General features: G+C 41.5%; 1 protein-coding gene across 5 annotated transcripts in view; it reads right to left on the bottom strand.

Moving 5' to 3' along the window:
- Positions 1–27,752, bottom strand: part of Nr3c2 (nuclear receptor subfamily 3 group C member 2) — a 324,777-nt gene that overhangs the window by 50,474 nt on the left and 246,551 nt on the right. For all 5 annotated transcript variants that reach the window (XM_071614629.1, XM_071614630.1, XM_071614632.1 and 2 more), the window contains exons 5-6: positions 10,381–10,728; positions 8,987–9,131 (exon numbers count right to left, since the gene is read on the bottom strand). In XM_071614629.1, coding sequence (XP_071470730.1) covers positions 8,987–9,131; positions 10,381–10,728 — 493 coding nt within the window. The remainder of the gene's footprint in view (positions 1–8,986; positions 9,132–10,380; positions 10,729–27,752) is intronic.

Here is a 27,752-nt window from a genome sequence, read left to right as displayed (position 1 = left end):
ATAATGTACAAACACACAAACTCTTTGGAATTGTCAAGGATTTTAAGAGTACCAAGGGAATAATATGTTTGCAAACTGATGTGGCCCAATATCCTCATTTTGTAGAAGGGAAATGAAGGCTTAGCAATAAACTCAGTCACGTGACATCACCAAGCACATTCATAACAAAGGCAAGGATTAGGCTTCATTCAGGTTTTCTATAACAGAGCTCTTAAATACTGTTGTGATATCAGAAAAGAAATAAAACAGATTTGGAGACATAATTTCAACTTTGAACCAAAGTTCCAGTCTTTCTAAGAACACTTCATTTCCCATGGTATGGTCTATATACTGGCAGGTTCTCACCTATTTTAAAGGATAACTTTAATGAGAGACGATATGATCAGTCAGTAAGAGTTCCAAATATATGTAGTATCTGAAACCGTTAGGAGGCTCCAAAAGTCTACTACTGATTAACTGCCTATGAAAAAACCTAATCCCACAATCAATGTAGAAGCCTCCATGGTGCTAAAAAATCCTAAGCTTTGGACTGAGAGACCCTTGGGTTCAAAACTCTGAACCTTGTACTCCTCATGCTTCAAAGAGGAAGAGGAAGAAATCCCCACTTCACAGAGCTGGGAGGATTAAATAAAACAGTGCACTGGAGAGGGCGTTTAGCCCAGCTCTTCTCTCAAGTGTCCTGCACGGGTTGGGTCCTCCAAATCCTTGTCAATCACTTGAGTTTTACTTCTGCCCTGCTGTTTCCATGGGAATCGGAGCGTGAGCTCACATCTGTAGTAAAAAGGAAGCGAGGAGTCTATAAACCACTAGTTCCACTGATTCTATGGATGAGGCATCTACCTCGAGGTAGAGGGGCACAGAGGTAGAGGTTGGGGGGCAGGGCTGCCGCTGTGCGTACTGCACCCACCTGGGCAATGCTAATGACCCAAGTGCCCACGTGTGCTTCACAAAGGGGCACTTGGGTCATTAGGTTCATTCCTGAACCTTTCTCTGTGTTTGCTTTTTCCCTTTCATTATTCATTTGTTTCTTTAGGAAGAGACCAAGTGCAGGACCTCAGGAAAACTAAACAGCCTCTCCAGAGCCCTCCTGCCAATAAGCCTGCTGCAGTAGCCTTGGGTTCATGGGTAAAGGCTGGGGGTAATGTAAAAGCAACATCATCTCCCATGTGGGATGCGATGAAAAGGGCTGATGGTGTGAATCAGTTTTGGTTCTGGAAGTGTCTAATGATGCAAGTTTAGGAAACAGCCATGTTCCAGCCTCATTCCCTCTTGCAGTCCAGGTGGGTCCATCCCAGCCACCGTCTTTATGCCCTGTGACAGATGTCAAGCCTGGAGCCTTCCTTAGTTTTGACTGACACATTTCTTGTCACTTGCCCCAATCTTGCAACAGAATCACTGCAGAAAAACCAATCTTGATCAGATTTTCAATAAAGAAATTTACTCTAGTGATTTTTTTTTTTTTTACATTGGAGAATTCCTTTGCCTGAAGAGACCAAAGACCTTGAGCCCATTAGCTGAAGTAAAAAGCAATATGCTAATATATTAGATGTCCATACCCTGTACAAATCACATACGACCTTAGCCTGTTTTTGACTTTTATTCAAAATGAAAAATAGCTCCCTCTAGTTAGCCAGAGTTCAGCCTGGCTGTATTTAGTGCGTCCTTACTAATCCGTGGGATCTCAACATAGTTGTAGAGAGTATAGATGTTTCATTCCATTTGCAGTCTCACACTTGTTTTGCCTTGATTTCATGCAATACTGGCAATTACCCAGCTTCATTAACTCCTGACAAATTTTCTCAAGTACACTACAAGAAACATCACAGGAGAAATATTAAGAGATACCAGTATTCTGGAAGGAAAACTTGAAAATAAATCCTTTTCTTTAAGTCCATGTGTTAAGCCCCAGAAGCATGATAAGGAAAATCCATCTCAGGAATCTGGCTTCTGACTTTTGTGCTGGAGGAAGTACTCATTAACAAACCAAAAATAGTTGCTGAGGTACAACTATACAAAAAAGTGTCCCGTGAGACGCTAGACATAATTTTTAAAAATATGCTTTATGTACTTTAGAATTTATACTGTATCTAGAGTGATAAACATATATAGAATACAAAAACCATCAAAAGATGGATAAAAAAAAAAAATACTGTGCCTGGGGGTATATCTCACTGGTAAAGCATTTACCCAGCATGTTCAAGCCTGGGTTTAATCTCCAGCACCCACAGAAAAGAAAAAAAGCCACTTTTGATATCATGCTTCAACAGTAAGGAAAGTCATGGGACAGGAAGTGTCCTTTGGATGAGAAGGTAATTTGGCAGGAGCAGAGCTTATACAGAAAGTCAGCAGGAAGTGGTATAAAAAGAACATTTTATAATTACTGAGTTCACTGTGCACTAAAGCCAGATGGTATTCTAGGTGCTGGGGATTCCAAGGTAGGCCAGAGGGCCACGGTGCTGCCCCCCAGTGCAGGCACTAGGAAGAGAACTCACTTGGGATAAAAGGGGAGGGCCTGGGAAAACAGGTCTACCCTGGATCGGTGGTCAGGCGCAGTCTGTCTGAATAAGGGATGTTGAGTTGACACAGAGGTGGGAAAGAGCCCTCCTCCTGCACCAGAGAGCAGCAAGGACCTGGTCAAAGCTCCCAAAGGAGGACACTGTGGCTGCCAAGTGCCCCAGTAATCCCTCAGCAGGAATGCCAACCCATCTCTCCTGTATAAACCCCACTTTTTGGGGGACCCGGGATGTCCCTGCACTACTATCTCTGGCAACATTGCAGGCAGGTCTCTCTACGTTGCTGCCTCCTTTTCCTAGCCCTCCTACCCACCTACCCCCTGCCCACTAGAGCATGGACCCCAGCAAGGAGGGGACTTCCTTTCTCTCACTGTCATCCTCCCAGGGCCCAGGACTTGCTTGGTATGTTGACATTGCTCAATCAATATACACTGAATGAAGGGACTGAATCAGCCACCGAGCCCCTTCTCCCGACGGTGGGCCCAGTGAGGCAGGGCTTGGGGCTGGTAAAGACAGGCCAAGAAGTGAGTTGGGGCGCTGACCCACGGTGCTAGTCTTAAAGTCACTCCCTTCAGCATTTCCAGGCTCTCAGGGGAGGCCAATTAGCACACTCATTTTAGGAACTTTCCTTAATGTGAGCAGTAACACAGAGGTAGCATTGCAGCCAAGTTATCCATTTCTTTAAAATTCCTCCTCTGTTCCTTCCTCTGCTGAAATGCCCAGAAGTGACTTTTTATACTGACTAATTCTTATCATTAAGATAAAGGGAAAGCAATACTAGGGGAAGGAGAGAAGGAAATGTCTCACTTAGGGGACAGCCCCTGCCTCTCTTCTGTCTCTACATATGCTGGGATGATTATTTCTTGTTTGCAGATTATAAAACCTCCCCAGACTTTCTGTACTTCCCCCTAGACTTCCGTCAGCCTCCTCCATCAGGTGGTGAAATGGTCTCTGAACCCGACCTTTGTGCAAAAGAAACATGGTTCCATTCTCTGGGGCTTCTGCACTCTGCAGACAAAGGCGGGCCTTTTTCTGCTTAGAACATTATTTTTCTTTATTCAGGAGTCTCAACAGTCCCCAAGGTCAGGTCAGAGCAAAGAGGGCCCAGGGTGGAGAGCAGAGGCTGGAAGATGGTGGGCTACCTGCAGGGAGTGACCACGCCACCACTTCCAACCAACCAAATGATCAGAGGATCCACTGTGGACTCTGGACCCCCAGCTGCTGGTATTGGCTGGGTTTTCCTAGGGCCCAGTAAAAAGATAAGGCACAGAAAAGAATTTTTTTTTTTAATTTAAAGTTTATACCCTTATTCTTATTAAGAAGTTAAAAGACAAGCAATGGAAATGTCAAAGTGGGAGGCTTTTTAGTAATGGGAAGGAAAGAGGGGTGTGTGTGTGCGCGCGCGTGCGTGCGTGCAAAAAAGCAAAAAGAGGAGTGGGGAGATGAGGAGAGGAGACAAGAGGCAGGGGAAGGGAAAAGGGTCAGATACTGCAAACTACAGAAACGTGACTAAACAGTTCCCAGCCAAGCGGAAGTCTTTTTCCTTAATCTTTATTTGGAAGAAGGAGAAAGGCAGTGGGCTGGGGGTGGGGCACAGAAAAGGAGCCTTGGAAGGGGAAGCTGACCCAGGCACCTCCCTCTCCCCTGCTCCTCTCCTTGGAACTCCTGCTGCTCTTCCCCACTGGCCTGGCCCTGCCAGAGCAAAGGTCCAACCACAGAAGCACATCCAGCCTTTGGGGGGCATCAGCCACCTCATCAAAGGACGGGAGGTGGGCTTGCTACTTTATAACCAGGCTACCCTGGGCTCTGGGAAGACACGTGACCCCAGCCTAAATGATGGGGGTGGGAATTGGGGGCATGTTGGAGCAGACAGCTGGCCTCTTAGCCCGGCCTTCTGGAACTTCAGAACACTGGGTGTGAGGGACCTCAGGGGCACTGAGCTGTGGGCAGAGAGGCCCAGGAGAGCCCGGAGGACATGGATCCTACCAGCACACTGGGTCCAGCAACCGGGAGGGCATGAAAGAATGGACGGCTGGGCTGTCTAGGGTTCTAATGGTGCTGCCGGAACACCAACAGGGCTAAAGGCCAGGACTGCTGGGCCGACTCCACCTCTCTCCCTAATCAGCCGAGTGGAACACCTTCCCCCCTGGAGATGACCAGAACTCACACAAGAGGCTGGGGAAGGGGTACCAGGACGTCACTGGCCTCTGGCTCCTACCAACAATCTTGGGACACAAGGTTCAGACTCTGAAGACAGTGGAAGATCACCCAAACACATTTTTAGTGGGGCCACGACTTGAGATGGCATAGCCATGCCTTTAATAGACTTTTAATTTTTTAAAAAAAAGTTGGCCAAGGCTTAAAAGAGTCTAACAGTGAAACTTCCTTGGCTCCAGGAAAAAAAAATTTTTTTGAAAAACTTTCATTACAGGCTTAAGTGGGAGTTTTAATATTTGTACTGAGTTGATAGAAAATTTGAATAATTGCAGTCATCTGTAGCAATATATGATAAGTTGTTTCAAGGTAAAATTGAATGATTAATCATTTAATACATATTTGAAAAGTTTTGAGTTCATAATAAGAAAAGTTCTATGTTCAAGTATTAACTCATATTTTCACCCACTGTTTAATTTAAAAAGTTGGAAGAAATGTTTCCTTTATTATTCCCTATTTCCTGCCTTTCCTCCGGCTCCAGTATTGCTAATACACAGCTGAAGGATAAGATCATCTGGAATTTTCAGATTCTTTTCTAAGCTGAGGCCAACGCAGATCATCCACAAGGAAGTTCTGTGCCTCTGTTTTAAAGACAGCAATGCTCATGAAAACATTACATCCCACGCCACCTTTCTTCATCATGAACTTCATCCTCACAGTTAGAAATGCAAGCTAGAAAGCCCCTTTTCATATTGACTTGGTTCATCCGTTCAATAATTTCCGTATTCAATGGAAACATTTATGGAGGATCGACCATGCCTTGGGCATAATATGAGGTGCTAGGAATTTAAAAGCAACCAAGAGAGAGTCTACGACTTTCCCAAGAAAGTACCAGTGAAACCTTCAACTTGAAAGCATTTTCCTTAAGCTTCATTTGTTAAAAAAAAATAATAATTCTTACAATTATGTACTTTGGACCTCCTCCACTCAGCCATGTGTACACAATTAAAAACTGGCAGATGATACCAAAAGATAAGGTAAACGAAAGGAAAAATAGAGAAGTTGGACTTCATTAAAATTGAGAACTTTTGTGCACCAAAAGACACTTTCAAGAGAGTGAAAAGACAAGTCACAGAGGAGAGAAGCTACTCATAAATCCTACATCTGTTAAGGATTTAATTCTAGAATATATAAAGAGCTCCTGCAAACCAACAACAGAAAGACAAGCAACACAACTGAAAATGGGCAAGGGCCTTGATGGGACGCCTCTTACAGAAAATACAGAAAGACGCCCAACCTCACTGGTCATCAGAGAAATGCACATCAAAACCCAAACGAGAGACCGCTTCATACCTACTTAATGATTATTAAAAAGAAGGACTGGGAGGACGTGAAGAAATTGGAACTCTGTACTTTTGCTACTGGAATGTAAATGCCATGGAAAACAGTTTGGCGGATCCTCAGGCACAGAATACCCATGGTGCAGCGATTCTAGTCCTAGGTGTGTATCCAAAAGAACCCAAAGGAGGAATGGATATTCGGAGGGCTACTTGTACACCCATGTTTGCAGCATTCACAATACCCAAAGGTAAATACGACCTTTGTGTCTACCAGCAGATGAATGGAGAAACAAAATCTGGTCAGTTGCCTCCATTTTTGCTAGTATGTTCTATAAAGTCAAAGCAAAGGCTGAATCAGTGAATAATGAATCACTCCTCCCAGGGAGGAGGGGGGATTAGGGTCCACTGAGCCTCTGACCACAACATGTTTGTCGACTCATCAGTTCATAACCTTGTCGGATGTCTGGGTCTGTTCAAAGACATCTTAATATGTGCTGTCGACTCGTTAACACTGAACTCCCGGCCAGCAGTGGCACAACTCACGCCAGAATGAAGCTCCTCTAACACACATAATTCCTCCGTAAGGCACGATTTACAGCCCTCTTGAGCTCCAGAACAGCACTTCAGCACCGTGATCAGCATCATTTTAAACAGGGAAATCAGCCAGACATGTTGTCTTACACATCTTATCCCAACTCCTAGGGAGGCTGAGGCAGGAGGATGGTAAATTCAAGGTCAACATTTGCAACCTAGTGAGATGCTGTCTTAAAATAAGAAAAAGAAAGGGGATGAAGCTCTGGGTACAGCACCCCACATTGAAAAGAAAAAAAAAATATCAAAGAAAACCCGGGAAATCACCAAGAAAAGCACAAAAGTCCAAAGTCATGGCACTAAATAGAAGGCAAAGGAGGCAGGGAGGTGGAAGGGAGGAGGTGTATACAGTGAGAGCTCAAATAAGAATGCAGAGCCTGCCTTGTCTGAGCTCTGCTGGAAGGTGACTCAAACTCTTAGCCCCTCTGCACATATCTGTGAATGGTGGCTAAAACACAGTGTGAGTACTGACTTTTTTTTTGGTGGAGGTACTGGGGCTTGAATTCAGGGGCACTCGACCACTGAGCCATCCCCAGCCCTATTTTGTATTTTATTGAGAGACAGGGTCTCACTGAGTTGCTTAGCACCTCACCGTTGCGAGACTGGCTTTGAACTCGAGATCCTCCTGCCTCAGCCTCCAGAGCCACTGGGATGTTAGGCATGCACCATCACTCCCAGCATGAACATTGACTTTGAAGTTGCAAATAAAGGTAGCCCACAGGCAAATCACATGAATAAAAAACATGAACCATGAGGGGATCCACTCTAAATACAGAGAATGGGATATCATTCAGCCATAAAAAGGAAAGACATCTGGATACATGCTGCAGCATAAGGGTGGCCACTGAAAACATCATGCCAAGCGACATAACCCAGACAGAAGAGGACGAACGTCATCTGCATTCCCTCATATGAGACACTGGCCATACAGGCAGATTCACTGGCCAGAGGGTGCCAGGTGTTGAGGGGAGGGGGAATGGAGAGTTACTAGGGAATGGGTTCAGAGTTGCAGTCTGGGATGGGGCAAAGGTCCTGAGCTGGATAGTGGAGGCAGCTGTTCAGTGAAGACTGTGACTCATGCCCCTGCACTGCATACTTCAAGTGGCAGATTTTATGTTACATTTTATGGGGGGAAAAAAATCGGTGGATATCCTGAAGAAGATTAAAAGGATCATGTTGATCTCCTGTGAAAACAAAATCAAATGCAGATGCACTGACATATCTATAGGAGAGAGACTTCCTCATGTGCACTTCCTTTGAAAGCAAGAGACTTCTTTAATAGGTTTTTCTCCTTTGATTTATAAAACCTCCTTAAAATGGGGCTGTTTAAAAATATCAGCTGATTACTGAGGAAAACAAGTATATTAAATGTGTGTGTGTCATTTGTTCGGCTTTATTTCATGCTTTGGGTGAAAATTTAAGCAGAACTATGAATCTTCCGACTCTTTGCCAGGAAGGACCAATTCAAGAGCCTAAAATTTCTAATTTTTCTTTGAAATAAAATAGGGGTGAAGTGGTGGTCTTAGGTCATTATTGAGGTATACTGGCACTAAGTGTCCCCTTTCTATGACCGACGTCTTTCTTGTCTGCTCCCTTCCTTCCTGAAAGCCCTGTTTTCCTGTCTCTAGAGAGAGCCATCTGTTAGAATATGGCTGTGGTTGCAACCCCAACTCCGACGTTCCCTTTTAAATACTTCTTGACCCAACAGTGACAAAGAAGCGTGGCTGAATATAAACATACATGAAATGTGCTAATGTGGAATGCAAACAGTATGAAAATGTAAACTTAAAAAATAGGAAGGAATCCATAGCCAAAGAAAAAAGTCTATTAAAATTCTTTCAATCTTTTAAAATACATCATAAAATGAAAAATGTTTCGCTGCAGAATAACAGTTTGGCTTCTTTTATGGTCGAAAAGAAGGGTAATTACGATGGTCAGGAAAACACATCCAGCAGCTGTATACGGTTAACAAAAGATCCATTACATGATGCGCGAGGAAACTGGCACTCCACGCGTTCACGTTTCCTAGAAATTAGACAGTCTTCCCAACTGGAGGAGATACCAAAAGAGACTGTTTTCTATTAATTGTGGCTTTGTACCAGTGGGGTTTTCAGAGCCAATTGGATCATTTTTCTTTTGGGACAATTCCCACATACTATTATATGGGATTTGCATATACTGATTTATACGTAATCTGAAGTATGTACTCTGTAATGCTGTAAAAAGTGATTTTTAGGTTCTTAAAAATCATCTATTTTTAATGCTCTAAAAATGCCCATTTCAGGAGATTCTTTCACACATGTACATCTGTTTAGAAATTATGGGGGAAAAAAGCATAACAAATAACTCTGCAGTTTGTTTTATGAAGGCTAATTAATAGGTACTTACTCATTAAAGACTAGGTCTGGCGCAAAATAGAGAAATTGGCTGTTCGTATGTTTGTACGATCTCCAGCTCAAGGCAAATGATGATAGACACATCCAAGAATACTGGATTAGGGTAATTTGGTCCTCAAGAGGCAAGTTTTTAAATCCTGAAGAACAGAACAATTAATCACAGAAATACACTTAGCATTTAAGTACATTCCAGGAAGAAGCTCCTTAAGTCAGCCTCTAACAGCTACCTTTACTCTAATAGACTTGAATCAATTCAACAGGCATTTAACGGAGCACCCACCATAGGCCTGGCCCTGTTCTATGCTCTGCTGTAATTTCACCCTAAATGCTCAGTAAGGGCAAACTGCCGGGGCCAACTAAAACTGAAGAGTTGGGTGAGGTTCAGTGTAGATGACAGTGGAAACTCTTCAGACCAAAGGATACTGTATAACCTATAAATTTTGCTTCATCCCACCCACAGTTAATGACACCAAACTAAAGGGTGATTTAATAACTGTTGACACCTGCAAATCTGCAATAATGGCAAAGGATTTTAGTTTTCACAACTCTGTAGCACTTCACACACAGGAGTCCTTGATTCCCATAGTCTGGGGTAAGACTGGATGCAGACAATGCTCAGAGGAGGAGCAGCTGTCCTCAGCACCCGGTCCCTTAGGAGCCTTTTGTTCACTGGTGCCCTTTCTGTGCCCTGCAACTTGTTGTTCATTGTAGAGTTTCACCCAGGCAAGCTCCACTTGAAAGTACCGGTCATCAGAGCCTTCCCCAACGTCAGGTGTTCTGGCTGCTAATCAACCACAGGTAATCTAAGAAACTACTCTGGATTCATGAACCAGGATAATGCAATGACAATTCCAAGTCATGCTTCAGTACATTACTAGGGGCCTTATTAATAAGACCCTACAGCACAGAAAATGACCAAGAAGTAGAAATTTCACGCACAATGTTAAGGGTGCTGGGCGTAAGGTGGTAGTTTTGGACCACAGGGCTGCTCAGGGTCTCTTACGATTGACTTACTAGGCCCTGGCTTACCTGGCCTATGTTTAGATGAGCCCTGGTTATGAGCTGGTAATACAGGGGTTCACTGTGACTTCACCAAAATAATGTCTTTTCACCTTAGTAATACTTTTTTGGATGAAATTTCCCATTTTAATCGTCAACATCAGATATGTAGCTGTTCTATTAACAAAAGAATCCAGAATCCTTCTTTCAAAAAAGAAATGAGCTCCTTAACTAGATTTTTCCTCCACACTCCATCTACTGGCTATCCATGCCAAACCCTGGAATCAGGATGTAAGGGATGCTAACTCCAAGGGCACTGTCAGCCAGTGGACCGGCAGAGGGAGATTGGCTCAGGATGTGGACTGCGCGGGGGAGACGCAATCCTACCTGGAAGTACCTTTGCCCACTTCACGACTTGAATCATCTGTTTGCCGGCCAGGCGGTTGAGCGTGGAGAGCAGGTTCTCGGCTGTGTCTGGCTTTGAGCTGTCGTATCCCGCATACACAATTTCGGGCTCGATGTTTTCCAGGACCATGACAGGGGAAGGTGTGAGCGCTCGGGAAATGGTGGAGAGCTGGGGAACCAGTGCTGTGTTGACTGAGGGCTCTTTCGCAGGAGCAATGTAGGTTGTCCCCTCCTCGGGGCTCTGGGGGGGTGGGGGCGGTGGCTGCTGCTGCTGCGGAGGCTGATCCTCATGAATTCCTTTTAACTTTCCCAACTTCTTTGACTTTCGGGCTGCAAAAGAAAATCATAAACGATACGGGCAAATTACAACTGCCCAAGGCAAATTACAATGAACATTGACTTGATGTCAGTCAAAGCTTACTGGCATACTGTCTTTCCTTCTGAAGAGTTCTTGCTACACTAATAGGAACACAGCCTTTTATTTATTTATTTATTTTTTTAAATTTTTTATTGTTGGTTGTTCAAAACATTACATAGTTCTTGATATATCATATTTCACACTTTGATTCAAGTGGGTTATGAGCTCCCATTTTTACCCCATATACAGATTGCAGAATCACATCAGTTACACATCCATTGATTTACATATTGCCATACTACTGTCTGTTGTGTTCTGCTGCCTTTCCTATCCTCTACTATCCCCCCTCCCCTCCCCTCCCCTCTTCTCTCTCTGCCCCCTCTACTGGCATTCATTTGTCCCCTTGTATTATTTTTCCCTTTCCCCTCACTTCCTCTTGTATGTACTTTTGTATAACTCTGAGGGTCTCCTTCCATTTCCATGCAATTTCCCTTCTCTCTCCCTTTCCCTCCCACCTCTCATCCCTGTTTAATGTTAATCTTCTTCTCATGCTCTTTGACCCTACTCTGTTCTTAGTTACTCTCCTTATATCAAAGAAGACATTTGGCATTTGTTTTTTAGGGATTGGCTAGCTTCACTTAGCATAATCTGCTCTAATGCCATCCATTTCCCTGTAAATTCTATGATTTTGTCATTTTTAATGCAGAGTAATACTCCATTGAAACACAGCCTTTTAAATATGTTTCTAACAGAAAATGTACAAAGCCCAGCTATGATCACTTTGGACATTAGGATAATGAATGCCTGCCTTCTTTCATTCATTCTAGAGATCTGCCCCACTTGCCTCCTAGAGCAAGATGCTGCATACTCTGCATAGGAACCCAGCTAATCACTGCAGCATGATCAGACCTCATCCTGGTCCTCAACAGGTGTTCATCCCAGTGAGGGAGGAGCCAACGTGTGTGTCACAAAATCATATTGCAATGAGGATAGAAATGGGTCCCATGAGAAAAATAAATACAGCTAAAATTTAATGAATGCTTAGCAACACCAGGCACTGTTCTAAACGTCCTATAAATTATCCAATTTAACAATTTTTATGATTACTATTACGTTACTCATTTTAGTAAGCAAAATGAGACCAGAGAAATTAAGAAACTGGTCCATGATCACACAGCTTGTGGATATGAAGCAGAGTTCAGAGGAAGGATAAATCCCTTCATATGCTAATGTGTTAAAAGAGTTGGAGAGGTGGGCTGAGGCTTGCCTAGCATGCGTGAGGCACTGTGCTTAGCATCACATATAAATAAATAAATAAATAAATAAATGAAATACAATTATTAAAAAAAAAAAGAATTGGAGTGGTAGATGGATAGATCATTGGGAAGATGAGTGAATGGATACATAAAAAGAAAAGAAAGCTCAAAAGAGCTCAAAAGTTCTGAGTTGAGTTTAGGGTTGTGGTAATAACTTACTTTGCAACTGCAATGTTTTTGATTTATTTAAAAATTCTTCAAGAACCAGACGCTTCTACTTAATACAAACAGATAGTACAAACTTATAGGATCCAAATCAAACCAGAACAGGGCTAGGCTACACCAATTAACTTGATTTTATTTTTTTTAAATAACCCTTCATGGGCTGGGGGTGTAGCTCAGCGGTAGAGCACATGCCTAGCATGTGTGAGGCCCTGAGTTCGATTTCAGTACTGCAGTCAATCAATCAATCAATCAAACCTTAAAAAATGACCATTTGTGTTTACAATTACAGGTATTAATATTCATCACCCTCGTCACAGAAAAACCGGCAATGCAGATGGAAGACAAGCCATCACCCCACAGCAGATATATATGCTACACAGTCATTAGATATCTGAATTCTAAGGCATTTAAAATTAACAAAGCAATTTTAAAGTTTCACTCATTAGTTCGTCCACTGTATCTGTCAATAAAAGACTTGACAGACAAATCTGGTTTTTAGAACTGTTTCAATGAAAAACAGATGTATCCCATTCATATATGCTAATAGGAAGCTGCAGGGAAAGTGTGGGCCAGCAGCCCTGAACAAAACAGTAAGCGCAACCAGGATGCCTCTGATGAATCAAAGGCTGAACGTAAACAACAACAAAATCAGCAAAGTGCCTCCAAAACCAAAAATAGAGAAGAAAAGAATCAAGCACCAACATCGTCCAAAATGCCAGTCAACTGAGATTCAGTCAACTGAGAGTTCAAAAAAATTCTCAAGAGCATTGGTTGGTCATTGGGGCAATTAGATACTGTTCCTAGGTCACATGAACTTTTCTAAGACTTGGTTCATTTGTCTGGAAAATGGCTGGCTGTGACAAATAACAATGTGTTAGACATAACCACTGATACAGAAATACTATTTCACTGTCACTTTTCATTCTTGCTCACAATCTTGTAAATATTAAAAATATTCTAATTCATCAAAATGTTCTTATCCTTTATATAAGACGTGGTAAGATTTGATGATAGTCATAATTTGATTGACTAGAAACAGCCACGGGTGATATTTTCAAATTTATTAAAAGTGATATTTGCTTGCAAATTAATTATAAAATTCCTATTTGTTTTAGGCCTTAGGTCTATAATGCTGTGTTTATTCTCATGGCTGACTTAAGGTCAATGCTATGAAATTCCATGAAGAATACTTAATATTTTCTCTAGCACTTATACAGGCATAACCTATCTGCGGCATGACTTATTGAGCAGATTGTCAATATCACATTGAGCATTTTGGTTTTACTCAACTTTATGCAGTAATTTTGTGAATATCTGTGGGATACCTGGAATCAAGTAATAATCTACATTTACTTAAACAGTTCAAGGTAATCGATGCTTTTAGTGTGCAGCTTCTATAGCCAAGCATATTTACCCAGTGACTTTTCTAAAAGCCCAGGGAGTACAGTTTATATAATTAATTATATTAGTCAAAGTAACCTTTTTAGAAATGTGTGAAAATTTTGTACTATTTTTCTAATACATGCAGTCTCATTATATTTAAACTTTTGAAAGTTGGAAATTAGGTCTACATACTCCTAATAACATCATATTAGGAGTATGTAGACCTAATATGTGATGCTCCCTGTGATGCTTATGGGTACTAAACAAATGGTTATTGAATAAGTTTGTTTCATTTCCAAATGTTAATCAATTCAACAAAATATTACATATATGAAGAATTAATTTACTTCCCTGTGGGACATGCAGGCCAACTTCTGAAATTGTAAGATAAAACCTCCGAGTTGTTATTCCTTTTCAAAGTTTCTACTAATGATCCATTTGTGGAGTTATACTCTTAAAATATCATCTCTAAAATACAAGCTAAAATGTAGTGAACACTTAGGTTCTGAGCACAGTTTCATGTGCTGCTTATATGTTTTGAGCATTCTGATGCTTACCATGGCCCTAAGACCACGCACTATTATTTATTTCCATTTTTTTCAAGTGAAACACACAGAGATGAGGTAATCTTCTATGGCTGCAGAGCTGGTTAATACCAGTGCAAGGATTTGGATCCAGTCTCGGCTCAGAGCAGACACTTGTAACTTCTATACTCTGTAGTTTTTCTTCTAATCCTTTCCTCTAATTTGTATTATTTTTATACTTTTAAGATTAGCATAAGCTTCAAATCCAAGTATATAATTAAGATGTTTGCTAATTACATTTTTAGCTGAAGATACTTAATGAACATTGTTTCTATTATCCAAAGCATCAGTGAACATAATTTTAGGTCTTATCACTGTTTAGCACCTTACTACATTAAAGTGGAATTAATGGCCATTGGGCTTGGGGACCTCATGATCCTAGGAGGCCAGAGCTATGCTCTTTCTCAATTGACAGCACCAGCAGTCCTACAAATGTGTGTGTGTGTGTGTGTGTATTTGTGCATAGGGTACACAAATGTGACTATAAATGTCTCCCAATTTCACTTCAACTCACTGTCCCACCTGGATATCACCATAACTAGTGTGTGCTTAGTGACTGCCCCCAGGTGCCAAGTCATTAATGCCTAATGGTAGTGTCTTGGCAGCCAGGTTTCCCTGGCACTGCCAAGAGACAGATCTCCATAGATTCCTCATGGATTTCCTGCCCCAGAAACTGGCAGTGATGAGGCCCGGCTTCCTATATCTACTAACACGTGCAACAGCAAGCAGGGTGCCTCTCGGTGGGGTTGTAGAATAATTGAGAAAAATTTCCAGTGGCATCTCAAGATTCACTAAGGCCTGGAAACATGCTTGGCAAGATTTCTTGCTCGGTTAGCACTACCTCCAGAGGCTGATGTGACCCTCAAGTCAAAGCACCCATAGGACAGAAAGATGGCTGCCCACAGCAGCCCCAAGAAGATGATGAGATCCACAGAGTTTTTCTAACGCTTCCGTCACTTACAGACTCATTTGTCTAAGAAATGATCAGAAGGATAACCACCCCCAATGCCTCCACTAGTAGAATACAAGGTGGATATCTAGAAGAATAAAGATTTTTTTTCCCCCAATCACACCATTTCACTAGGAAAAAATAAAGTGAGAATTCTGACATTTTACAAATGCTTTCTTCCATCTCTTGAAATTTAAGGTCCTGGCAATAAACATCAGAAAATTATGTTACAACATGTATTTTTCTGTTCACGGGCCACATGTAATTACAGCCCACAGGACACTGACAGCACCTCCTCCATGCACTTTAGCAGGTGATTTTTCTTGCCACCTCATACCTGGGGCCTAGATTTCATAGAAATGACCCTGACCATGTTTCTGCATGACTTCACTTTGTCTTCCCGCTGCCAGAGGAGACACAGGGGGCAACTAAAGATTTTGATGTCATTTTTCTACAGGTTTAATTGGTCGCACAGAAAAACCATCCTAATTTGTACTAATAAGAAAAGGAGCATCTAAATGGTCCTCAAGGCAGTCACTCTAATAGAATGTGGTGAGGGTCCAGGGGCAAGATGCACTCATGAATAAATAAATAGCTACTCAATTGAGTAGAGCAAAGTGGCATTTCAATTGTTGATAAATACTCCTAGAGTGGTTAATAAAGTTGAAAATGGAGTGTTTCCAAAAGTATTTCCAAGTATTTTCAGCTTAACAAATTAACATGCATTGTTAATTTTGTTAGCTTTGAAAGCCTACAAAGATAAACACAAACCCAACCTTTGGCCACTTTAAAAGACTTTCCAAATGAATGGATCTCCTCCATATTATTAAGTTTTAATGTGTAAATCTATCCATATGCATCTTTATCTATATCCATAATAAATACAATTTTGTTGCTGTTGTTGTAGAATATGTTTACCAATTACTTAGCAAAAAACCTAATATCCATAGTGTAGGGAGTTTCCTGCTTTGCCAGCAATGCAATGTTGACTAACAAAAATCTGAGCCCTGACAAGATTAAAATCTCAGAGAAGCTGAATCAATACAGTAATTAAATTTATAAAGCTGCTGATGATAATTTTTAGGTGAGGATCCTGACAATATATTTGGAGAGAAATGGCAGGGAGAAATTATCTCATCTCTTCTTGGGGCTCACACTTTCCTACCCTCTCTGTGGTAATTCTCACCATGCCCAGATTTGCTCTGGGCATAAGTTGGAAGTGAACCAGGCCACCTTCCTGTATGGGGATCCACCCACAGTCAAGAGCCACTGACCCACCCAAAAGGGCCTCCCTCAGCCAGAAACCAGAACTGAGCAGAGGCTTGTGGGAATACACGGGAGTGGGAACAGGGTTCTCTGATAAAAAGGACCCCTTCCCTGTGACAGAAATCCACCTTCCCTACTGGACACAGGGGGACAGAAAGGGGCAAAGCCAGGGCTTTCCAGTGGGTACCTCAGGTAAAACAGATGATGAACATGATTATTTGTATGGCATTTGTATTTTCTGTAATCGTATTCTTCCCCCGCCCCCCTTCATTCCTTTTTTTCTTTTAAAGGAGTCAGATTCAGGGGAAGGTGTACACAGGAGGACAGATGTGGCCCTTGGCTCAGGGTTTTAAAGATGAGACAGCTTGTCTTCAAGGCATGGCCAGGCTGGGGACTGGGTGAAGTCAAACAAGAGCCTCACAGGAAGAGGAAACTGTCAGGGAAGTAGTCTCTTAGTGATCAGCTCAGGGCACCGGAGAACGCTTCCAGAACTTTCTTCGGCTGCAACAGTGGCTGGTTTTGGATTAGGACAAGACCGAGCACCACTGGGATAACTGGCAGGGCCGAACCTACCCTGTAGCCCTAAAGCTCTCTGTGGCACCTCTTAGGAAGGACATAAGGCACCAGGGTCTGGTGGACAATCAATTATTCTGAGTGAAGATTCCTACTTGGTCCCTGCCATTGCTGTTCTGAGGTATCAGAGGGAGCAACAAAGCAATAAATGCTTCCCCTTGCAAGTCCCTGGATAAAACAGGAAAGCAACAAGGAGGAAAAAAATCTGGAGCTGACAGACTCCACAGTAGAGGTTGAAAGACATGAGAAACCCAATAGCAGTTTTGAAAACCTGAAGTGACATTTGCTGAATCATGTTGAGTAGCTACAATGCATTTTCTGTGTCCACTGAGGCCAAGATAAGACACAGAGGGTTTAAAAGGCAGAAGAAAGGGTTTAGATCAGACCTCAGCAAAATTCCCTTCAAGCATTCTGGAATGTGTTATGGAGAGAGCCTGGAATGTATTACTCGCAAGAACACGTAACACTCTATAAACTCTGAGTCTTAGGCAGTCAGGCACCTGTTCCCAAGTACAGTTCTGCCTCAGGTGGGAAGGTGAATGAGCTCTGGAGACCCGGGGGCCCCACCATGGAAGCAAGTAAGACCCACAAGGTACAATCCAGCCCTACATTCAACTGAAAGGAAAGTCTGATGCCTATGTGTCTGAAAAACAGGAATAAATCCTTTTCACTTACAAGTCAGGTAAGAGACAAGTTAGAAATATTTCTCCAAGAGATGCACAGAGAGCAAATACTGTGATCTCAGAATACACTCTTGAAGGAATATCCAGCATTGTGGAAACAAACAAACAAACAAACAAAACCCACCTAAAGTTCTCTATGCTCCCTCTTTCACACCACCCCTTTTAGAAAGAGGTTTCACTACTGTAATTAATGCCCAGGAGTGTTTGCTCAGTCCCATATCTAAAGTACACTTTAGGGTTTCTTCAAATTCTGAGAGTGTACAATTTGCCTAGTGGGGGAAAGAGTAAAGAGCTATCATTAATTGAGGATCCACATGCCAGCACTAAGAAAGCATCTTTTAAAATACATCCCATTCAATCTTCATATGCACCATATGAGGTAGTGACCTGCAGAGTGACAAGCACAGTGCGTGGCTATGGTAGTTAGGGTGAGAAGCCCCTTCACACCAGTACCACACCTCTGAGCAGGAGTTCAAAGGAGGCCAGCAGGGGATCTAGAGGCACAATAACTTTTCCCAGTTATCTGCAAGATTTAACTCTAGGTCACCTCTGTTGACAGAAGCTTGTCTTTCAAAGAAGTGGCATATACCACCCTGAACCAGTATGGCCGCTTTCTTGTCTAATTCCCTGGGCAGTGCAGTCAACCTCTGCAGACATGGGTGTTACTGCTCTGGGGACAACCTAGGCTTTTTGCTTTTGCTCTTGGTTAGGACAATTGCTCTTAATTCTAACCGGAGGAAGAATCTAAAAGATAAAAGTCAAACCAACCTGTTTTATGAGATCTAGAATAAACTGGAGGAAGAACTTTATCTCTTCTTGAAAATAAAGTTTATAAGTTCCATTGCAACTGATAATTGAGATTTTTGGATATAAATATCTTTTAAATCAATTGGCATTCTTTAGAAAATACATATTATCTTCTTTGTAAATTACTCTCTAGGAATAACTGTTGGATTGATAAATATGTGTATGCTAAGCCTCTAAGTTTTATAACATACTTAAAATAAAATTTAAAAAACTGGCTCTGTGATAGACATGGCCACCCAGCCAAGAGCCCCTCCCTCAGTTAAAAAGTGAATTATTTTACAGCTGCAAGGGCTGCCCTGTTGGCATGTGTCTAAGCAGAGGATTTACTACATGAAGCATGATCTCATTGGGTATGCAAGGAAGACAGCCTCATTAGAAATGGTTTATGAAGAAACATTACTGTTTTAACAAGGTCACGGAGGTGAATGAGGTACAGGTACAAGGCAGAAGGCAGTGACCTGGAAATAGACCGTGGCACCCTGCTCAATTGACTGCACCCTCCCAAGTTCTAGCATAATCCTCACTAGGCTCAGGCTGAGCAGGACAAGTCAGATGCAAGAACCTATCCTGAGTAGAAAACCCAGAGAACGGGCTGGGTGCAGACCTCCTCAAACTGGAAGTCAACTGGAGAGGGATTCACCTTAAGCAAATATCATACAGAAATATAAGAGTTGGGGGCTGAGGGCGCACAGCTCAGTGGTGGAGTGTGGGCTTGGTGAGACCTGGGTTAAATCCATAGCACTACAAAAAAAAAAAAAAAAAGAGTTTACTAAACAGACGTCTGAGGAGGATATTAGGCTAGATAATGGTATTTTTCTTTACAAAAAATTCAAAAGAAGATGCCTTAAATAGGTGCTCAAAGAATATTCAAAATATAACACACAGACTTCCTTAGATGTGGCTTTTCCAGTCTGTTTGGATGATCCTGCTTTCCCTCTCAGCATCTGTTGCTACTTTACTGCAATGGCTTCCACATCTTGGTCCCTTTGGTACCCAGGCCCCTTGAAACTTGGACTTGCCACGAAAGCTATGAGGTGACTAAAGATGTTGCCTGAATTCAATTTCTGAATTTTTTTTGAAGGATCAGCATCATTTATATATGTAAGAAATAAAAACTATTTATGAGCGGTGAAAAAATATACAGTTTCATCTCCAATACTAATTTTCTTGAAAAATATTTCTACTTGTTTTCTTCAAAAATGTTTCTCCTCATCAAAAATATTCCTTAGTTCAATATTCTTTCTGTAAAATGATTACTCAAAGCTATATCATTGTAATTTTAATTATTTTTCTAAGGATTATTCCTTAACAGCATAAAAATCACCTTAATTTAAAATAGATCAAAAAAATCTTTAATATTATTTATATGAAGAATAAACTGGGCAAGTTTTACTCAAGACTACCAATGTGGAGACTATAACTGAATAATCAAAAAAACATCAAAATTGTTTGCTAAGAAAAGGAGCCACGAAGTCAGGTAATCAAACAGAAAATAACAGTCCTATGCATGGATAGAGAAGTCATGTGTTTTACAACTGGTTCAACACAGAAGATAGTTCCTATTTCTGAGTTCTATCACTCTAATATTAATGACATTTTATGAACGCAAGACAGGCCAAACAGAATTTTTAAAGTCTTCCAGTTACAGGCTAATACCAACATAAAACAGGATGAGTATAAGTGCAAATTAACGAGTTCACAGGATGCCACTCAAGTTGGGGGACAGATTAAACAGACCCCGGAAAGAGAAAAACCAATGTTAATGTTTACAGCTTTTATGCGCTTTAAATAAATATTATTCCACATTTTATTCCACTGACATTATCAGAGTGAGTCTAAATTAAGAATTAATAGTAGCCAATGATGCATGTACTTGAAAAAATAGTTATTTTTCTAGGCCGGGTTCTCTTCAGGATACGGGCTGAACTGGTCTGGAAACTCCCAGATCAAGCAGAGCCAAACCCAAATGGCCTTTTTTGAATAAGTGACCCTCTTGCAGTTGTTCCTCAGGTTTCCATTGCCCCCAGGCTGGTCTTGCAGCATCCTGAGGCGCTCTGATGATGTCTTGTGCTGGCAGGTTTTGGGGATCCGTGCCAGGGAAGGGGAGATGCAGGCCTGCCCTGCCCAGCTCTGTTTACAAGGCTCACTTCTATTTTTTCATTTGGTATTCTGCCACAGTGTAAATTCCAGAGCTTTGATGACTCCCTCCAAACCTAATTCAGCACAGCAGGGTGAACAAAAGCTTCTTTAAAAGAATATGCTTTCCGTTTGGGTTTCCAAAGTATTCTTCACATTTACATCATTTAGCAACACACAAAAAAAAAAAAAAAAAAGAAGGAAAGAAAAATTCATTAGAGAAAAAAACAGTTCCTAATAAACAAGAAGGGAACTCATTGAAAACAAACTTTGAGGAGAATGTAACAGTAAATGGCGTACTATTTTTGGCGATTCCTTATATTGTGCACTTTTTCTTTCACATATGAGAATAAACCATGAACTTAGATGGAAACCAGCCAGTCCTTCTCCATCAAAGCTGAGGAGGTGCACTGCCCTGAGGAAGACTTCTGGGAGGTGTATGTAAGTACTTCAGGAAGGATAAGTGGGCCTTTTGGGCAAGTGGTTTTTTTTGGAGGGGTGCAATTCACTTTTAAATCATTGCTGGTAATTCTTAAAGTAACACCATGTTTACAATAGAAAAGTTAAAAACAGTTTTTGTTTCTCCTCTCCTACTGTTTGCCACATCCTTCAAGTATTCTTGTGTTCCAAAGATGGTTTCCCTGTATCTGAAGCAGGACTTCTGGACCTGATGAGTTTAACACTCCTATATGGAGCTCAGAGGAACGAGTGGGATCTTGGGTGGGCAGATTCCACTGGTGGCTTTGTTGGTGTGAGAGCAAGCCCCTCCAGGTACGACAGGTGGCTCTGGACTATAACTGAAAGTCAGTTTTTCACTGCTGATTTGGATTAAAGTCAATTTTATGCTACAATTTTCAAATCAATAATGCTGTTTTGAGTCACATATCATGAAGAACACAATTTTTAATCCCCAGCATAATTTTTAATCCCCTTACGTAAGAAGAAAAATGACAAAAGCCTCTAACTTTCTCTTTAGAGAACGTATTATTATTATTATTTGGATCCACAATTAAGGTTAGAAAGTCTCTTTTAGATTTAGATAATCTTCCTTCACAGATTTGGCCTTGAAAAACAAGTCATGAGACCACGCCCAACACAATGACACTCTAGATTCATTTATTTGATTTCTGGATTATTATGCTTAGAACTTGCCTAAGTATTTGATTGCATGGCCCACAGTGTGCATTAAAGAAGTGCTTACTGAACAAAGCAAAGGACAGAGCAAATGAACTGAATGGATATTTTGCTTATCCTCTAGAACCAGTTAACTTTCTCAATGTGATGACTACAGCCACAATTCTCTGTGGAGGCTTTTAAGAGACAGACAGAGAGGCTGTTGGGTTTCACTCCAAACACCAGGATATGGTCTACCTAAAAAACAATTCTAGTTGAGGTGCAACCCAGCCTTGCTGATAACAAAAAGGGGCCAATTAACTGTTGCCCAAGAAGAAATGTGTTGGGTGCAGAAGCAGAGAGGGCTGGCAACCCATGCCCACGGGGCCTGCTGCTGGCTTCTCTTGCTGGGCAGCACCCAAGCAGACAGTTTTGTCACTTCTGACTCTGGGAGAGTCTGAAGGAGATGGAAAAAGGGAGAAGCCAAACAAAAAACAAAAGAAAAAATGCCCCACAAAAGAGAGGTTTTTACTTTTTAGCTTCATGGAAACACACTCCAGAGACGAAATACAGAAAAGGCAGCCCGTCTTCCTAATCAGAGGGCCCATTAAGCATCAGGGAGACACAGCAGCCTCTCTGCGGGTGGACGCATGGGGTGTCCTTGCCCTTGACCCTTTCTATACGTGTGGAAGGGCTGGAGAAATGCAAAGAAAAGCTATAATCATTTCCTACCCTGAAAGACCATCGATGATTTGAGGTTCCAGGACCCAATTTGTGGGCACCTGAACAGAATTACAGCTTTCTAAGACCAGAAGGGACCTCACAAAACAGCCAGTTTAATCTCATTTTAACTCAAAGGGAATAAGGCGCCAGGAAGATAAATGGCTGGCCCGAGATTGCAGCTGGTAGAGGGGGTGTATACAACGGGTCACATCCTTTCAAGTCCAGCGGCCTGATAGCAGGGTCAGCCACACAATCTGATTTAGGTGAGAGGGGTTTGAAGGAACTATGAAAACATGTTTGCTCATGAGACATTTACCCTTTATATTTCTTTATGGTAGGTTGGAAGGCATTGATGAAAATTATGAGGGGGAGGCTAAAGACCTCTCCCAAGCCCACAGATAACCACTGTACTATCTGCTCAATTTGGTGTAAACATAAAACCAAACAGAATTCTAGACTGTTAAAAAAAAAAAAAAATTGCTTCCCCAGAATTACCATAAGAAGTTGTTACAGGTGGAGATGACAAAGCTCCTCATAATTCTTGGTGGTTATTAGACCACCCATGTTTGAATGATTGTCAGCTGTCTTGAAAGGACACCTGTGTTTTGGTAATGATATACCAGAGGACAAGGCTTGGCAAATCACCTGCTAATTGGCATGTATTGTCCCAACTGTAAATATCAAGAGGATCTTGAATAACTGCTGCAGACCTATCAAAGTTCCGAGAGTTGAAATCAATACATGAATGACAAATGGAACGTAAGCATGAGTTGAACCCCTTGAGGGCAACTAAGACTACCTTGGCATAAACATGCAGTTTTCCTAAGTACAAAGCAGTGTTTGGATAATGGATCTAATGTACTCCCAACTAGCCTTGCCATATTATCTTCATGTTATAGGGCATAAGCTGATCTCTATGGGAGTCAATGTTTTGTTACATTTAAATTACACAGGTTTGGTCAAGAAATCATTTATCTGAATTATTCTCTATATAAACAGTTGTTATATAGTTCACATTTCCCAATTTTCAGCTTAAAAAACAAACAAAATCTTAACATTGTATTTTCTGGGAGCCACTATCAACCAGCTTTTTGGAGGGAAAATATACTGACACATTAAAAAAAAAAGATGGAAGAAATAAATTAAAAATTTTGAGAAGAAACTCTAAGATATACTATCCAGCTATCTGGACAATTTATAAGAACCAAAAGTTATTATAAATAATTTTAGGTCTTTGTTCACAACTACATAATTTCTTTATTTACCAAAGCATAAATATTAAGAGCTATGCATATATATATATATATATATATATACACACACACACACACACACACATATATACACATACATATATTTATACATGTATACACATATATATACACTTACATATATTTATACATATATACACATATATGTATACATATATACACATGTATATCTATACATATATACACATGTATATCTATATAGATCTATATGTATCTATATATATATACACATATATGTGTGTGTGTATTTGATATATATATATTTTTTGGTACCAGGGATTGAACCCACAGGCATTTAACAACTGAGTCACTTCCCCAATCCCTTTTTTGTTTTTATTCTGAGTCAGGGTCTTGATAAGTTGCTTATAGCCTCGCTAAGTTGCTGAGGCTGGCCTCAAACTTGTGGTTTTCCTGTCTCAGCCTCCCAAGTTTCTGGTATGCACCACCACACCTGGCTAGCTATGTGTATTTTAAAGGCTTAATAAAAGTAACAGCATATAATGAGCAGTTCAAATGATAAAGCCTTCAATAAAATGAAGACACTAAGACCACAGAAGGTTATCATACTGTTTATCCAATGGTGGTCCCTGGTCTTCAGAGTCTCCCCCAGGGGCTTACCCGAGAGGCAGAATTTAGGCTGGCCCAAGGTCCACAATCAGAATACAAGTGGAGGCTGGAGTCTTCCTTTTAACCAATTCCCCACATGATTTTTCCTGCTCTTTAAAATTGAGAACTACTAACCCTAAAGATTCTGAATGAGATCAGAAACAGAGGGAGAAACAGAGGGAGGGGCGGAGGCAGAGAGGAAGGAGAATTAAAACAGGGTTCTATACCAGAGTTTCTCATTTTATCTCTATTGACAAGTTGGGCTGAGTGGTTCTCTGTTGAACAGACTGTCCTGTGCACTGCAGAATGATGAGCAATATCCTTGTTCCACTAGATGCCAGGAGCAGCCCCCTAGGCTCTATCTGTGACAACCAAAATGCTTCCAGACTGCAGAATGTCCCTCCTAGAGGTGACACCACCCCTGGCTGCAAACCACCAGTCTACACTAAGGAAGTTGTTAAAAAACAGAAGAGTGAGCTAGAAAGATAACAAAAACAATCAGATGTGAATTGAGAAAAGGAGTGTGCTAATTCATTATGCTCCTGTAGTTTCCTTAATAGCAGGTGTCATAAACTGGAAAGCAAGCTACGAATAATAAAAAATTCATTTTCATCTTCAAACTCTTTGACATATTTCATACAAAAATTTGCATCTCTGACATTTCTCAAAAAAAAAAAAAAAAACAAAACAAAAGGTTCGTAAAATCTGACAAATACCTGTCTGCTTCCCCCATGGCAAACTGGAGCTGAGAAGTGGCCCCTCCTACCGAAGGAGCCTTGATTCCCACAGCCCCCAGCCCATGCCTATAGTTAGGTGAATTCTATACCAAATTCCTAAAATAGGTAATTAGTGTTTTAAGATACCGGACTCTACTTACTCATACAGTAAAACTTATGTTTAGCTTCCCGGATGTTCCAGGCTTATTACCAGTGCCACTCTTAAAAACAGACATAATTTGCAAGTAGCACAGATATAACACCAATAGACTCACGGAGCCCCTAGAGAGATTTTCAAAGTCTTAGAGCAATCACAGCATTGGGCTTGTAATTCTCAAGGTGAGGACAAGTGCCCTGGCCCCACCCAAGGGTGTATGTGTTGACTGACAAGAGCATATCCTGTATGCTACCACACTCATAAAAAAATGAGAAATGACTGAATGATTTCAACATCCCTGCTCACATTAAAATCCAAGCTGAGCTCTACACAACAGGCCTCCTTACTAGCCATCCCTTAAAAAGAGCACTTGTTCCTGTGATGGAATCCAGCCTCCCTGCCATGCAAGCTTCCTCCCAGCTGTGGGGCTGGCCTGGTCCCCAAAGTCAACTTCCTGCTGACCCACCTGGAGGTAACAGGGTCCATGCCCCTAGGTTTACAGCTAACTTCTCATCTTGGAAAGTGGCATCCCTTTCCCTGTCCCACAGCCCTGCACCTGGCCAACTTCAATGTACAATTAAACAATGACTACAAGGTAAAGGAATGCCCGGGTAACACCTGTACAGAGTTCATTCCATCCCCAGTGTGGTTTCACATTCTTCAGTTATCTAGACACACAGGTGTCCCCCACCCAGCCCCCCAGGATAAATGCCAGAGAGGTCCTCCATCACAATGTCCCATTTTTCAGCTGGTGGACTCCTCTGTTTCCCAGAGGTGGAGCTGGAAGACTGCTATTGCGTTCTTGATCTTGAATACAGTGTTGTTGATTTTGGTTCTATTCACCTGGTGCCCAGATATGGGCTGAGCATCTGTCAGTCTTGAAGTTCCTGGAAGACAGGTTTTCCTCTCACCTCAAATTAGTATATTTCCCTGACTTTGACCTTGGATGACAACTGTTCTGGAGACCAGGGATTCTGTGATTTGGTTAATAATCCTGGGGTTTACTCCACTAAGCCTCTCAACTTGATCTTTTTTTTTTTTATTATTTATTTTAGTTCTTGGCGGACACAACATCTTTGTTTGTATGTGGTGCTGAGGATCGAACCCGGGCCGCACACATGCCAGGCGAGCGCGCTACTGCTTGAGCCACATCCCCAGCCCCTCAACTTGATCTTGACCTTAACCTCATCACCTTGGCCTCATTCACTCCTTTGGCTTTCTTTGAGTGTCCACAACCCCTTTTCCTTGCTATTTTACACTCTTTTATTCTAGGTCAATTCATCCTAACTTCCTTTCACCTTGAACTAAATGCTTCATCCCAAACCATCAGGCTGAGGCTAGAATTCCCACCTTCACAGCATCCACAGCTGTCCTAATGTCTCATTCCTCCAGGCCGGTGACAGAAACTATGCTTCAATAACTACGTCAGGAAATTCAAACATCACTTTAAAATTCTTCACCAGGAATAGTAAATAGAGATGCTAAGCCTTTTCTGCAACATAGAATTATTGAAGAAGTTGCCAGATTACACTATAGAAGTCAATGGTGGGTCAAGACCTACACTTCCCTGGTGCAGGGACAGAAAAAGTAATATCAGACCAGAACTTTTTAAAAACATCATTTTTGAAATCTTTGTTATGGAACTAGTTTTAAAATAAGGCCCATTTTTTTTCTTTAATAACTGCATAAACAAACTTAGGTTTTTTATTTTTTATTTTTAAAGAAAACTCAGCTCTGTAGTACACTGGCAAGGTTTAACCCCACATTGTCTCATTCATTTATTCAGTGGTATTTATTAAGTGCTGACTGTACTAAGGGCTCTGGACGTAAAGACAAAAGAACAATCCTGTTCCGGAGAAGTTGAGAGTATTTGGTAAGAAATATTTAAAAACAAATAATTTTAACAGTTTGATAAGCTGGCTATGATAGAAACTTCAGAAGGACAGGGGAGGTACTGACTCAATCAAAGGAAAGCATAAGAAGCCTTGTAGGACAAGTGTGAATTAACTCTACTTATATGCAATACTTTAAAACTCTCTGAGAGGGATAGAAGGCCCTCCCCATTGTGAAGACTGACCTCTGACTCCATGAGATTTTTGAGTGGTCCGAGTGAACCAGACCAGGGAGGAAGGTGTAGGCTGTTTAAGAACTGCGTGGGCACAGGCACAACTGGGAGGTTGTGAGGAAGAATTCAGGGTGACTTGGTGGAGAGCGGAGCTGGTGTTGGAGAGGAAGAGCAGAGAGGGGAATGAGGTAGGCAAGGATGCAGTGGATCAGGATCAGGAACATATCCAAGTAATCCCAGTGTGGCAGCATGTGCCTCTGAGAGATGAGTCATTACATATTGTGTCAGGCAGAATAATGGTCCCCCACATCACAAAGATGTTCACCTCCTAATCTCTGGAAGCTGAGAATATGTCACCTTGATGGCAAAGAGACTCTGAAGATTTCATTAAGGATTTTATGATCGGGAAATGATCCTGGATTGTCTAGGCCTGTCCAATATAATCACAAAAGTCTTTATAAGTGAAATGGGGAGGTGGGCCTG

Source organism: Marmota flaviventris, chromosome 7 (assembly GCF_047511675.1).
Source record: "Marmota flaviventris isolate mMarFla1 chromosome 7, mMarFla1.hap1, whole genome shotgun sequence".
In the NCBI taxonomy this organism is placed as follows: Eukaryota; Metazoa; Chordata; class Mammalia; order Rodentia; family Sciuridae; genus Marmota; species Marmota flaviventris.
The sequence above is the reverse complement of the archived record's forward strand: the minus strand, read 5'-3'. Positions and strand labels throughout refer to the sequence as shown.